This window comes from Poromitra crassiceps (genome assembly GCF_964638095.1).
Source record: "Poromitra crassiceps genome assembly, chromosome: 20".
NCBI lineage: Eukaryota > Metazoa > Chordata > Actinopteri > Beryciformes > Melamphaidae > Poromitra > Poromitra crassiceps.
In genome coordinates, this window is record NC_139637.1 from 1,153,159 (window position 1) to 1,168,584 (window position 15,426).

Consider the following 15,426-nt stretch of genomic DNA (forward strand, 5'->3'; position numbering starts at 1 on the left):
CGCCTGTTAACAAGGACGCCTAAATGAAACTTGTGAGTTCAGCGTAGGTTGAGCATTGCTTTGGCGTATGGTGTGAACGGCCACTAACAGAGAGAGGAGTAGACCGGACTAGATCAGAGAAGACTCTTTGTAACCAATCAGAGACAGAGCAAGATATACACACAAGACATACAACCATGCCAATTCACTAGGAGAACTTTCGTTCTCCTAGAAAATCTATATCTATGTCTGACCCCATACACTTTGCAAATCACCCATTAACCATAACAGACACCTATAAATACCTTGGAGTAACACTTGATACTAGGGATGTTCATCAATTATCGAAAATCGATAATTGATCGTTAAGGATTGGAATCGATCCTGTGGCATTTGGATCGATTTTTTAATTATTATTATTATTATTATTATTATTATTATTATTATTATTATTTATTTATTTTTTGTGGACTAGGTTTGGGTGGAATTCGTTCCTCCTCGCCCCACTCCATTGCACAGCCGACTAACGTGAGGTGGAGCTTCATATAGTCTCTAGTTTTCTGGCTGGGCACGGGCCTTTGTGCCAACAAAACTGTTTTAAACATGGGAAATTCACACCGGCATGCGCCGGGGACAGCAGTGTTGGAGAGGAGACACATTGAAATAAAGAGTTCATTGAGGAGAACACGTTGTCTTTCGTATTTTCTGCCATAGGCATTCATTTTGTAAAAAAAAAAAAAAAAAATGAAAATATTGAAAATTTTCTAAGTATTAATATGATCGATAATCGATAATTGATCGTTAATTTAAACCAATTATCGATTTTGGAAAATTTTCAAAATGAACATCCCTACTTGATACTCACCTCACCTACAAACATCACATCAATAACCTAGTCAAAAAGGCAAATCAGAAACTATTTGTTTACAGTAAGATTAGACCACGATGGGTGACCGAGCCTTCTCCACCCTGGGGCCACGCCTGTGGAACCAACTCCCAGGAACTGTTCGGGCCTCTAAATCCCTCGCTGTTTTTAAAACGAGCCTTAAAACCCACCTGTTCCGCTCTGCTTTTTATTAGCTCGGAGCTTTTAGCTGTTTTTAGCTTGTTTTTATTTTATTTTATTTTTATTTATTTATTTTAGTATTTTAGCTACTGTAAAGCACCTTGAGATTTGTTTTACATTTTAAAGTGTGCTATATAAATTAAAGCCATTATTATTATTATTATTATTTCTCACATACCTTTCAAATACATACCTACATGCAATTTTTCTTTCAACAATATCCTACTGTCTTCCAATCTGGTCACTCACGACAAAGGAAACCATAGAACCCATAGCAAGACAATACAACAGAGCATATCAAATTCATGGTAACTTCCCACCTTGGACTCACCACTGTACTGCACTCTCACACTCCTCTGCTCCAACTTTTCAGAACTACACAAAAAGTCTAGCCATCCAGTTTTATTTTATGCTCAGAAACAACTCTTCTCCAACACTTACAGCTTTACTCCCAAGACACAACACAAGACAAGAACGCATCACTAGATCAATCTCACATGCACTCATACCAGTACCGGCATAAAATAATTATGGACTAAGATCATTCTTCCACACATACACCAAAATTTGGAACGAGATCCCATTTCACACCAGAGAAATAACCTCTATCTCACATTTCAAAAAAGCTTACAAACAACATTTGATGCTAGAAAACACCTGTAATCACTGATCCGACTCACCCCTAGGTTTTAATTTTTGTTGTTGCTGTTTTCGTATTGATGAATGAATGAATGTCTGTAAATGTAATTGTTTTTGTTAGGTCTGTAATATTGTATGTAGTGAAATTGAACATGTTCTTGTATATTAATTATTTTTTGTTTAATGTACTGCAGAACAGGAACCTGCGGAAAACCAGTTTGTAACTGAGTCAGGCCAGTTAAATGTACCGTACATGTGAAATGTCATTTTTATCCCTTCCTGTATAAAGTGAACTGAACTGAACTAGTTCACAGTTGCATAATGTGACAACATGGAACCCTCGCTAGCACGCACGCATGCACGCACGCACGCACGCACACACACACACACACACACACCACACACACACACACACACACACACACACACACACACACACAAACACTTAACGAGATGAAGGCAGACACACACTTGTATGATGTCTAGTTGTGTGTGATTTCTACTATCTGTGTGTGTGTGTGTGTGTGTGTGTGTGTGTTTGTACAAACTACAAACATAAATAAACGTCAACTTGAAACTATGTTTCAACTACCACACAGCCTATAATATTATAGCCTATGTTTATTAAAAATTATATATATATATATATATATATATATATATATATATATATATATATATATATATATATATATATATATATATTATTATTAGGACTGTCAATCGATTAAAATATTTAATTGCGATTAATCGCATGATTGTCCATAGTTAATCGTGATTAATCGCAAATTAATCGCACAATTTTGTATCTGTTCTAAATCTACCTTAAACCGAGGTACCTTAAACATGGGAGCTTTGTGCAAAGATGCACTGTTGTATTAATATGGGTAGTAGCTATTATCATTAGTATGGGTAAGTATTTGGCCATTAGAATCAGAATCAGAATCAGAAAGACTTTAATGATCCCCGGGGGGAAATTGGGACAGATTACAGTAGCTCGCTCACAGAACACACATAGCATAAGATAAACAGAAGTAAATGCGATAGTAAGCAAAATAAGCAGAATAAGTAGAATACGTCTAAAGTAAGCAAAATAAGTAGAGTAAGTATACATTACGTGCCAATTACCTTTATTGCACACTGGACTTATATTAAGTCGGCTTGCCCTATACGTTACACGTGGCTCAGCCAGGCACAGTTAACCTATCGGCTGGCTCAGTCTCAGGGAGACTGAGCGTCTCCGAGGTGCTCTTTTAAGAGAGGCATTAAATAGACCGATGGCCACAGGCAGGAATGATTTCCTGTGCCTCTCCGTATTGCATCTAGGTGGAATCACTCAATGAACGTACTCATGTGTTTGACTTGCAACGTTCTCTTCTCGGACACCGCAGTCAGTATTATTGTTATTATTGCTACTAGTAGTTACTGGGAAGTGGGAACACATCTCTCAGGATGCTCTGTCTGTCTGGCTTTCTCTGCCTCTCTCTCTAGTCTCTCCCTCTCTCTCACCCCCCCTGCTCTCCGTCTGTGTGTGTGTCTGTGTGTGTCTCTCTCTCCCTGCAACGGTCTGATCGCGCTGGCGCGCTCTCTCTTTCTCTCCCTCACCCAAAATGCGGGACATCTTCTCAATTTTAAGCTGAACGTGCCATTATAACAATTTTCTTCCTCCTTTTCTGCTCACGGAGGTTTCTTTCTGCTTGCTATCAACGTTACTGCTTCCTGATTTCCCAAACTACGGGTCGGACCAAGGCTCAAACATCACAGAAAGTGCATGCGTTAAAGGGATAGTTCGGTTTGTTTGAAGTGGGGTCCTATCAGCTAGTCAGATACACTAACTTAATTAGGTACAGTGTTCTTGAAGCGGGGCGCAGCGTCGAACGTTTTTCTCTCTAGTCCTGGGGGTCAACAACTAAAACGTAATTTAGCCACCTAAAACAACGCCCACCTAAACAAATCGATATCTGTGTACATGCACGCTCTATTTTGACAATTTTCAGCGCTTTACTTTTCCGCAAAACAGCAGTTTCATTCGGCACTGCTTTTTCTCCCAACCGTACAACTACCGTATTCCTCCGCTAAAAGCCTGCACAGAGCCGCGGTGCTGGATTACTCCGCAGATCAGCTGTTTGTGTTATTTCTCCCAGCTTGTTAGTGAAGACAACAAATAGAATACAGGAACGAAAATATGAGTGCTTTTGATAGCGAGGATGATATGCCATTCACCTTGGTGACAGGAGGATGAACCAGAGAGAATACAGAAGAGGAACTTTTGCAGAGAGTGAACAGGCAGAAAGAGATGTGCCTGCTGCCTAAATGCCTGGGTGCCCTGGCTGCAGACCTTTTTCACCATTCCCAGGATAAATTGTGGAAAACGTCCCAGACCAGAGAGGCCAGGTGTCTCTAAAGTAAGTCAGTGTTTTATCTCTCTTCTAAGCCTTCCTGTTTTGTAAACCGTGGCTCTGTGCTCTGTGCAGGCTTTTAGCGGAGGAATACGGTAGTTGTACGGTTGGGAGAAAAAGCAGTGCCGAATGAAACTGCTGTTTTGCGGAAAAGTAAAGCGCTGAAAATTGTCAAAATAGAGCGTGCATGTACACGGATATCGATTTGTTTAGGTGGGCGTTGTTTTAGGTGTTTTAGGTGGCTAAATTACGTTTTAGTTGTTGACCCCCGGTACTTACAGAGAAAAGGCTGGTTTAGCTGCTGCGCTGAGTGCGCGGTCTCGTTCCACAATGCGCACTCACTCCTGAACACTGTACCTAATTAAGTTAGTGTATCAAACTAGCTGATAGGACCCCACTTCAAACAAACCGAACTATCCCTTTAATCGGGCGTTAAAAAAAATAGTGGCGTTAAAAGGAATTTGCGTTAACGCGTTATTATCGCGTTAACTTTGACAGCCCTAATTATTATTAAATTTGACAACCGGTCCGCGCCTTTTTTTCCATCTATCTACCGGTCCTTGGCACAAAAAAGGTTGGGAACGACTGCTCTAGAGAGAGAGTGGCGTCAGCGGAGGACCAAAATGCGAGACTCATTAGCCAATGAACAGCCAGGAATGGGTCTCGCGCTACTTTTGCATGCTAAAATAAAGCTGATAATGTACAATTTGATTCAAGAAAAAAAACTTTCAAAGGACAACACAAACTGTCCATTTTGCTACAACTCGACAGTGCTGCTTAATCCAGGACCTTACTTCCCGGAACTCTTGAGAGTAAAAAACTGGTCCATTGGAGTGAATGGAGATGTCGGGACTCTTCTATCTACATGGCTCTGGGCATGAGGAGGTTGGGTTTAAGCATGACGAGTGGCGATTGATTGGGGTTAGGGTAAGAATATCAGGGTAAGCCAATCAGAGGCAGAGAAGGGCAGGTGTTGTATTGAAAACGAGTGGGATCCACTGGGAAAGACGAGGTGACAGCTTAGTGTTGGCGATGATAGAGGGAGAGGTGGGCGCCAATGGAAACGGGGAAGAAGAAAGACAGTAGGGCTGTCCTGAAGACCACGTTTGGGATTCTGAAGCCTCAGTGAGAAGAATTCCGAAGCTAAAAACTGAAGGCTAATAGGTTGTTCCATTGCAACATCAGCGGCAGCGCACAGAAAATCCGCCATTTTGGCCTGAAGTAGACAAACATAATGACGCCAATAAAACATCACGCCTACAAAGTGCTGTACAGAAACGCCTCTACCGAAATGGCCTGTTTGTTCATGATGTGTCTCCGTCATGGTTCTGTGACGTTTGTTTCCCATTGGAGCAAAGAGGTGTTTTCAGGCGAAAATGGTGGCCGCATGCTGAAGCCGAGCATTGATCTGTCAAGCCAGGCATGAAGTCAATGGGAGTTGTGGGCGGGTTCAAGGCGCAGAGTAGGCACTGAGAGGAAAATAGAAGGTTTCTTGTGTGAACGGCTCAGCGTGAGCCTGCCTCAAGCTTCAGTTCTGCTTATGTTAGGCATCCTAACATACAGGGGCTAAGGCTAAAACCCAATGTACACCAGATGCAGTATAAGGCAAGATCCGGTCAAACTGCTGGAACAGACTCTCGCCCATGTTAATAGATGGGCAATACATGCGGTTCGGACAAAATACACACCTGTTCTATTTGTGTTGGATCCCGCATGCTTCTGACAGATTACATGAGTGTGGGTCTGTTCACGCAGCTGCATAACGCAGCCGGTGGACATCGGCCATAAGGCGAACTGAACTCTAATGCTTTATCTTTGATATCAGCTGTTGGTGTGTTTGTGAACATGCCACTGAGAAGCTCATATGATGGAATCTTCTTAACGTTCCATTTCCATGGGAAGCATCACTCCACCGCATTCCGGAATGCTGTGGAATGTGCGCGTGGTGTGGGAATGGAAAGATCTGCCATTCCCACACCTGGATGAGGATCCCTGTTCGATCCCTGAACTGCAACAAGCTAATCTGTGTCAACACCATCTTGAGCAAAACAGTGTTTCCTCTACCATTGCCTTTGGCTAGGGAGTGATACAGCAAAAACAAAAAGAAGAAAAGAAGAAAAATATGAGCTGAACAAATATCCGGTCCGCCACTTAATATGTTTGGATGGCAACTTCAGGATTTGTCTGTGTGACTCGTAGCACGCTCCATTAGGGACATTTCGATATATATTGAACTATACATACCATAATTGCTATTGTTTTATCGCCCAGCCATACCTTGGGCCACCCCACCCCCATCTGAAAGAATCAAAATATGTTTTTTATGTTATTTGCCTATGTGCACCAGTTTAATTTCAGCTCAGGGTCTCTACTGGGTTTTTCTTCTGTCGTCCTAGTTTCTCTCGGGAAGGTCAGACACGAAGGACAAGTCAAAGTGAAGTGAGCTGGAGGTAGCAACCTACATAGCCTGACATGCATCCATTACTTCTGTTGACCAGACTGACCGCTGTGCATTTCTGAGTGTGCCCAATGGGTTTTGAAAAGCTTTCATAAGGATAATTTTCTCATCCCACAGAAGACCATGTAAGCCTGCAATCAAAGTTAAAAGATGAACATTGCCAAAATGTTGATGTAAAAAACAAAAAACAGAAGTAGGCTACTGAACAAATGACAGACTTTTTTTTTAAAGAAAAAAGTGTAATAGTCTCAAGTCTGCTAAATGCCTTAAAGGCCGTGTTAACCCAACTGCTCTAAATATGTCCCAGTATCTCAGCTATAGATCTGCAGACTCACTATCACAACAGCCTCAGCGGATCGGCCACACATTTCCATGGGAACCGACCTTCACATTATTCTGGGATGTTGTGGAAAGTTTCCATGGTGTGGGAATGGAAAGATCCTGTCTGTTTCCCTGACTAGTGACGACGATGATGATGATGGTGACTGGTGTTCAGATGAAGACAAATATGGCTGCATGTTAAGTACAGTGTGACAATGTGAATGAATGTGACTGACAGTAGAAGAAGATGGCTGCTACCACTACAGTTCCTCACATGGCCTTTAGAGAGTGAGTGATCGTTGCATGTATTTTTGCAGGTCCAGTCAGAATTTGCAAAACAGCTCATCCCCTGAGTCATAAAAGTCAGTAGGATACTGCTCTGCTCTGAAATTAGGGCTTGGAATTTATGGCAAATTCTGCAGTATTCCACCTTTTACAGTTGATTATATTTTTATTGGTCAATTCCGCAATTCCACAATCGTAGAAATCATATGGCTCTACACTTATGGCATATCACCATATTACTACATCCAAAATATAAGACAATATCTAGTCTCATATGACGATATCAATATAATATTGATATATTGCCCAGCCCTATAAATCAAGATAGTTTTTCATTCTTGAATTAACCCTAAAAAAACTAAAACTGACTAGTAAAAACTAAACCGACCCCCAAACAGCGCTGCTAAATTAAATCCGAGAGGAAACAGTGACTTAGCCCTCTTAATGTGTGGGTCAGCACCACAGTGAGATGCAGGTCTGTTTGTCTTGGAGCTGCAGTAACAGATTTGTCCGAGGTGAGCCTGGACTCCGGGGACAAACACTATTTATTCAGTTTGGGTCCAGGCTCAAAGAAGTTGACCGGTGCCTGAGTTAGACTAATAATAGCTGTATGAGTTTGCTCAAAATAATCCCCATGCAAACGGCTGCTGTCAAAATGCTCAAAACACTTTAACATCTGCTGGATGCTTTTGTTCTGCCGTCATTAATCTCTCTCCACACTTCACTGTCTGTCTCTGTCTCTCTCTCTGACTCTGTCTCTCTCTCTCTCTCCCTTTTCAAGTATCTGTCTCTCACTTTTCTGCCTTCATCTATTATTTGCTCTAAACATTTTTGTCTCCAGGGAAAGTTGAGTGAACGTGCATGTAGCAAATCGTCCCTGTCCAATGAAAACCACTTAAGTAAATTTTTTATGATTTTCACTTTTTAATATAAATGGAATATAACCATTGTCCTCCATCTACTGGGAGGTTTTGACGTCTAAATGACCAATGAAAACATGTTTTACTGGGTAATCTATGTAACACGTATCACGGTGGCTCTGCAAGTCTGCATGAGACATGCTTGTGTGTCTGTGACTAATAATGAAGACGGGGTTGTCTCGTATTGTAATAATCTTCTAACTAATGTAACCCAATTTGCAATTTACATGTACCTGACATTAAAGAAATGTGTCACTACTTATCGGGGGGGGGGGGGACTTTCTAAGCCTCTCTTGGCAGATTGTGGTGGCGTCACAGCCAGCTTCTCACAGTGCTACAAGGAAACAGACAGATTAGCCAGGACACTCTGAGGAAAACAAACTGTTTAATCTTCCCATCTAGACCAGCGCTACTTTTAGCTCCTTCACTCCATTTCCTGTCTCTCCCTCTCCCCCCTCTCTCTCCCACTCCAAAAAAAAAACTCTCTGCTTTCATTCCAAAATTAGATTGGAGTTTAAAGCTGACCACTTTTTTTTTCTTTTTTTTTTACAATTTCTACCTTAATTTTAATTCTGTTTCCCTGAAGCGAGGCAGTGTGCCAGAAGAGGAAATAAATCAAACAGAGAGAGACAAGCTTTAAACAGCTGAGCGAGACTCAATCATCTGATGTCTGGTCCAGACTAATCAAGATGAAGATACATTTAAATAGACATCTTTATTTCTCTCCATCCATCCACACTAAGCCAATGTACTCTGGGGGGGGGGGCAGTTGCCAGCTGCTTCCTTTCACCTGACAGCGGGAGCTTCACCAGCAGGACGTAGCACGTGGGAGGATCACGCCATTCATACCAGTTCCTATCCCCCCGAACAGACTGACCAGAGGAGGCGCTGCTGCAGCAACCAGGACAAATACCCTCAATCCGGCTTCCCACCCGCAGACACCAGCCAATCGTGCCTGTATGGATGGCCGACCAAGCCGGAGGTTTGCGCACGAGGATGCGCAACGGCGCCCCCTCGCGTTGGTAGGCAGAGAATCTACCGCTACTAGACGTCTTTGACATTACGTCAAACCTATTGTTTCTCAAGATCCTATAGAAAATTTTAGTTCATTTTGAATGTTTTAAATTCTAGCCAAATCTTACACAGTGCACGTTAAAATAATAATAATAATAATAATAATAATAATAATAATAATAATAATAATAATAATAATAATAATAATAATAATAATAATAAATATTTGATATTGTGTGGCAGATATCAGGATATTCAATATTATGGAAAATTGGCTCAAGGCACGATGCCCACCCCACCACCACCCCGTCGCCCAACCAACCTGGCTGGTACATCACAAGTAGATTTGAATTCTGTGGGAAACAGTGAATAGCCTAGCTTTGCCTTGATGATGTCATTCTTTATATCAGTGGTACTCAACATTGCCCTACTCAGAAGCCAGCTGTCCACCTTTTGGAAAGTCGGTGCTGGACCTGCTTTATTTTGTGATGTTGTTGTGGCAAATTGGATGTTTTGAATTGTGAAATGACATCACAAAGCAGAGAGATGCATTTTCCTGAACCCATGGACACAAAGAAAAACTGAAGTTCTCAGTCCGCTTTAAATGTTCGATATTCCTCTTCAGCCATTTTAGGTTCATGCTAAGCTAGTTTTCCAAATTTGAGTTTGAGTTTGCCTCACGCAACTGCAAACAGAAGCCGTTTTCACACATGCTTACAGGAACATTGCCTGTAAATCAATATCGGCCATTTCCCGGAATTTCCCTTCACACCCGAGAGCTCACATGTGTGGATATAGCAGTGAAATTGCCTGTATTTGAGAAGGGGGGGAGGGGGGGGGGGCACTGCAGAGCGGGTGGGGAGTGACGTGTGCACTTGGATGGGCAATCCTCCTTATTTTGGGGGTCGGTCAGTCGTCAGTTCTTATCGATTTAAGTTATTTGGTGCAGAATTGTCGAAGTTGCGATTTATAACTGAATCCCGGACATGCAGAGTTGGTGTTTGTTTGGGCTGTCTTGGGCTACACTCTGAGCATACTGGGGGCAGCAGCTCAGCTTGAGGGAGGCTTTGGAGGGAATTGTAGCCTACATAAAACATGAAAGCTGGAACATCCCCACCCCCCACTAACTACTTAAGACAACTTAAAAATATATTGTGAATATATGCCATTGTTCTCTTGTTTTAATAATAATTTAAAAAAATACTCTTAATGTGTAACTTTTCCTCTGTGGTATCGAAAATGGTACGAGTGAGTGAGTGCATGTCAATTCTGCTAATAAATACATAATACCTGCTTCTTGCCTTTTAGGGGTATTTTTTTCTCTTCAGTTACACAGATATCGTGATGTATCGTAGGTTAAATTTATTCCAATATATCGATTATCGCAGAATCACTGTATCGTGATAATATCGTTATTGAGGGCCAAGTATCGTGACCATATCGTATCGTGAGTTACTCCACGATTCCCACCCCTAGTGACAGCTGAGATTAATTCTGCTGACAGTTTTGTTGTTTTTTATTTTTTATTTATTATTATTCTTATTATCCTTATTCTTATTATTCTTATTATTATATTATTTATTTATTTGTAAGTAGAACTTAAAATAGCCACAACCACCCATAAAGGAGCCACATGTGGCTCTAGAGCCTCGGGTTGAGTATCACTGCTTTATATAGTCTGCCTAATCAGTTGTTTTTAAGCGTGATAAACACAGATAATATTTGACCGGAATTTCTCCCATTGAAAGTGACACTGAAATCTTCCAGGACACCAACCAACGGAAACTCTGACACACACCACTGGCTTCTATCAACACACAGACTGCCTTCACCTCTCTCTCTGTCCTTCAAACACTCTCTCTCTCTCTCTGCCCTCAGCTCACTCTGCTGCTCTCTCTACACAAAACTATCTCTCTCTCCCTCTCTCTCTCTCTCTGCCTTTATATCTCCTCATCTCCCTATGTCCACATGCCAAGATGATAGTACTTTGTGTTCCTTTGTGTGTGTGTGTGTGTGTGTGTGTGTGTGTGTGTGTGTGTGTGTGTGTGTGTGTGTGTGTGTGTGTGTGTGTGTGTGTGGACTATCTCCCTCTCTCTCTCACTGTATCTGTATCTCTAAATCGGTCTCTCTCTACTCCATGTCTGTGTGTGTGAGATCAGAAGCTTTACTGTACATCCAGCAGGACAATCAGCAGCTCTCTCTCTCACACAGGCACACAGAGCTTTACTTAAATACCCCCCATAGTAAATCCTTAACACACACACTTTGTCATTAACTGACCTTGTGTGTACCGGCCATAGATTAAATGTCTTGGAGTCTAAATCCTTGCCCGGCATCATACACACACACACACGCGCGCACACGCACACACACACACACACACACACACACACCGCAGTGTTGGTATCATTCCCGGACCATCATTCTTCCCTAGTATGGGCCAGGATGACCACGCCCCGAACTCATTTGATTGGTTGCCGCAACGGCTTCTTCCTGAATGTGGTTAAGATTAGGGTTAGGGTTTTCTCTAACCACGACCATAACCAAACCCTAACCAAATTGTTGTACTTGCCTAAACCTATTGTCTAACCCCTAATGTTTTATAAAAATGTGTGCGGTTTGACTGGGAATCAAACCCCAGTCCCCAGATTGGAAGGCAAGCACCTTAGCCCTTGTTCACACAGGACGCCGAACATAAGTAGAACTGAAACTTGAAGCAGTGCACAAGCTGAACGGAGGCCTAACCGTTCAAACAAGAAGCCTTCTCTTTTCCTCTCACCGCCTCCTCGGCGCGCCTTGAACCCGCCCACAACTCCCAGGACTTCATGCCTGGCTTGACAGGTCAATGCTCGGCTTCAGCATGCGTCACACTTGGAATAGGCGTGAATCCTGAACGATCACTTGAGCAAGGCGTGAGCGTGGCTTCAGCGTGACACGCGCGCGGGTGGTGTGAACGGCTTCGCCTGTTAACAAGGACGCCTAAATGAAACTTGTGGGTTCAGCGTAGGTAGAGCTTAGGTTGAGCGTTGCTTCGGCGTATAGTGTGAAGTGAACGGGGGCTTACCCATTAAGCCACAGGACCGAGCACACCCTAAACTGCAACCCCTCCCCCCAACCCTAATCTTAACCACATTCAGGAAGAAGCAGTTGCGGCAACCAATCAAATGAGTTTGGGGCGTGGTCATCCCGGCGCATACTAGGAAAAAATGATGGTCCCGGAACAATACCAACACGATATCAGGATGTGACACACATACACGCACTAGGGGTGGGAGTCTCAAGGCACCTCACGATTCGATTCAATTTCGATTCAGAGGGCTACGATTCGATGATAAAACGATTATCGATGCATCTTTTTTTCAATACATGCTTTCTTTTTTCTCACTGTGTGGCTACTTATAATAAAGTGCATTTCGAATTGCATTGTAATGATCCATAATTAAAATAAACAGATGAATTAACTCCATTATCTTTTATTAACAAAGCAAATGGAATAGACCCTTCTCACGGGGGCCATTTTGTGTCGAGAAGCCAGGGTAAACACAGGTGCAAGCAAAACACTAATGAGGGTTTCCAACTTCCATGATTGGGATTTGGAAACCCTCATTAGTGTTTTGCTTGCACCTGTGTTTACCCTGGCTTCTCGACACAAAATGGCCCCCGTGAGAAGGGTCTATTGATGTGTCAACTGGAAGGATACATTTACCAAAATATTTCCCAGCATTACAAAGAACCAACAGGAAAAGAAACAGAAGTGTGCCAGTTGTGTCTGTAGCAGCATCCATCGATTTCCCCCCCACCCCTAACACACACACACACACACACACACTAGAGGTCTTCACGGGTCTACTCGGACCCAAAGACCCGAGCCCCGACCCGGGACCCGTACGGGTATGGATCCATATTTGTTATGATCAATAGCGTCCGGGTCCGGTCCGGTCCTATCACCATGGGTCACGGGTCTGTTTGTGGATCCAACAAGACCCGTGATTCAGAGAAAAACACAATATATATAAAAAAAAAAAAAGGCTGTCGGTGTCGGGAACAAGCACTGTGTGACCGACTAAATGAATAATCCACTAATATTCCCGTTTACATGCAGCCGTAGCTCGCCCTCCCCGACATGTGAGGGAGGGGGAGAGAGAGAGAGAAGCAGGTAGGCGGAGCCGCGGAGTTTTTCTGTTGAGAATAAACCGAGCAGCACTATTCTTACGAGCATCACTTGGTCCATTTCAGGAGCTTGCTGCTGAAAAGTTTGCATCCAAGTCTTTCATAAAAAGTTATTACCTCGCAGGCTCGCAAGCATTGTGGACTTCTGTGGGCACTGGGCACTATAGGCTACTCTCTCTCTCTCTCTCTTTAAATCGATGTTTATCATCTCCTCCCGATCAGAAATGTCGGCTTTTCTTTTTGCATGCCAGAGATGATGGATTATATGATTATATTGCCTGTTCTAGAGCTTTCTAGCACACATCAGTTGACCACAAACAGGCAACATGCGTCGCAAACTGCGGTAAAAACCCTGATTGAGACGCATATTCCGAATGCGCTGTATACATGATCAAAGAATCCTCCGAAAACCCGAATAATATGTGTAGACTTGCACGGCACGGCGCGTGGCCTGAGGGGAATATGATGAGTTACAATCAGCAGCTCATATTAACAATGAAATACTGTCAATAAAATAAAATAAAATACATCTGGAACATTAATAAACATTATAGCAGGCTATGTGATTGTGACGCTGCTCTCTTTCAGCAGCAGGGAGGACAGCTCCTCTTCCACTCAGTGCGCTGTGCGCGGCTGCGCCGCTGGCTGCCGTGCTGACTGCCGTGCTGACTGCTGACTCTCTGTCTCTCTCTGCTGCTGCTGCTCTGCTGCTCTCTATATGAGCGAACAGGGACGGGTCCATAAAGACCCGAGACCGAGACGGGTCTCGGGTCTCTCTCAGACATCTCAAAATGGGTCTGGTACATAAATATTCTTTAACTTGATGGGTCCAATCGGATCCGGGTCCATTTCTCACGGGTCCAATAGGGTCCGGGTCCGAAATTTTGGACCCGTGAAGACCTCTAACACACACACACACACACACACACAGTCAAAAATGATCACAAATTATTTTGATCAATATTGAGATCACGATTATTTAACATGATAAGTCTTTCACTTTGAGAATCTCGTGCCTTTATTGAACAAAAAAAGTAACACTGGATTTCTTTGAACTCTCATCTTCCACCAAGGAAGGTTTAAACATAAACAGACAGACAAACAGGTTCTGGACTGGAGCTGAAACTACACACACCACAGTGTGTTTGGGCTTTGGAGAGGAGCAGAGCCCACCACTGTGAGTGAAAAGGGGTGCACTGGATTTACAACACAAGGCAAAACCAGAGTAACATTGCCAAACGGAATGTGGCACTTTGTTGATCTATATTGTATTTTGTTGTTTTCATGATCGGAACCCAAAATCACGATTAACATTTGAGTAATTGTGTGTGTGTGTTTGTAGGGCTGCAACAACTAATCGATTAAATCGATTAAAATCGATGATCAAATTCGTTGGCAACGAATTTGATCATCGATTCGTTGCCTCGCGATTAGTTGGACCGCAGAGCCATCTGTTTTGTTGATAAAAAACAACAGCTGATCGCAGCTGCTGCGGCGCAGTGCTGGCTACGTCACTCCCTGGCCCCGCTGTCGCGGAGCCGACTACCTCACTCGCCTTGCGCACGCGCAGTAAACGACAAACAACTTGGCAACATGGCCGAGGAGAAAGCAGCAGCTCGACCCAAAACTTAGCAAATTTGGGAGCAATTCATATTAACTGGAAATAAAAAGTCTGTTACGTGCAAAATGTGCAAAGCCGATCTTGCATGGCATGGCAGCACAACGGCCCTGCGTGAACACCTTAAACGCAAACATGTTGGATCATTGGATGGTGCCAAGGGAGCTCAGCAGCGGGGTAAGTTAGCGTTATTCTACTACAAACTCGATATGCATGTAAACTAGTGTTACATTATTAGACCCATGTGTATTGTTGTTTGAAGTGGAAATGTTCGTCTCACAGCAGATACCGGTAGTTTGTTTATCTAACGTTACGTTGCTAACGTTAGTGGTAGAGCAGACAGCAGATAGTTTGTTTTGTTTATCTAACGTTAACAGTCGATGCGCATTGCGCCCGCATCCAGGTCGACAACATTAAACGTTATAGCCGACCGGCTAGTTAACGTTACGCGTTAGCTAGCTAACGTTAGTGGTAGAGCAGACTTGGTCTGTAAACTAAGGCTAAAAGAGATGTTGTTGTCCCTTGTTCATTGGTGTGTGTGTGTGTGTGTGTGTGTG

The 15,426-nt window shown here is 43.0% G+C and overlaps 1 protein-coding gene across 1 annotated transcript in view; it reads right to left on the reverse strand.

The window, feature by feature from the left end:
* Positions 1-9,128, reverse strand: part of cables2b (Cdk5 and Abl enzyme substrate 2b) — a gene marked incomplete at both ends in the record, with an annotated part of 33,818 nt that extends 24,690 nt beyond the window's left edge. Inside the window, one exon of the mRNA XM_083656465.1 lies at positions 9,040-9,128. Within this exon, the coding sequence (XP_083512591.1) occupies positions 9,040-9,128 (89 nt within the window). The remainder of the gene's footprint in view (positions 1-9,039) is intronic.
* Between the last annotated feature and the right edge of the window lie 6,298 nt (positions 9,129-15,426).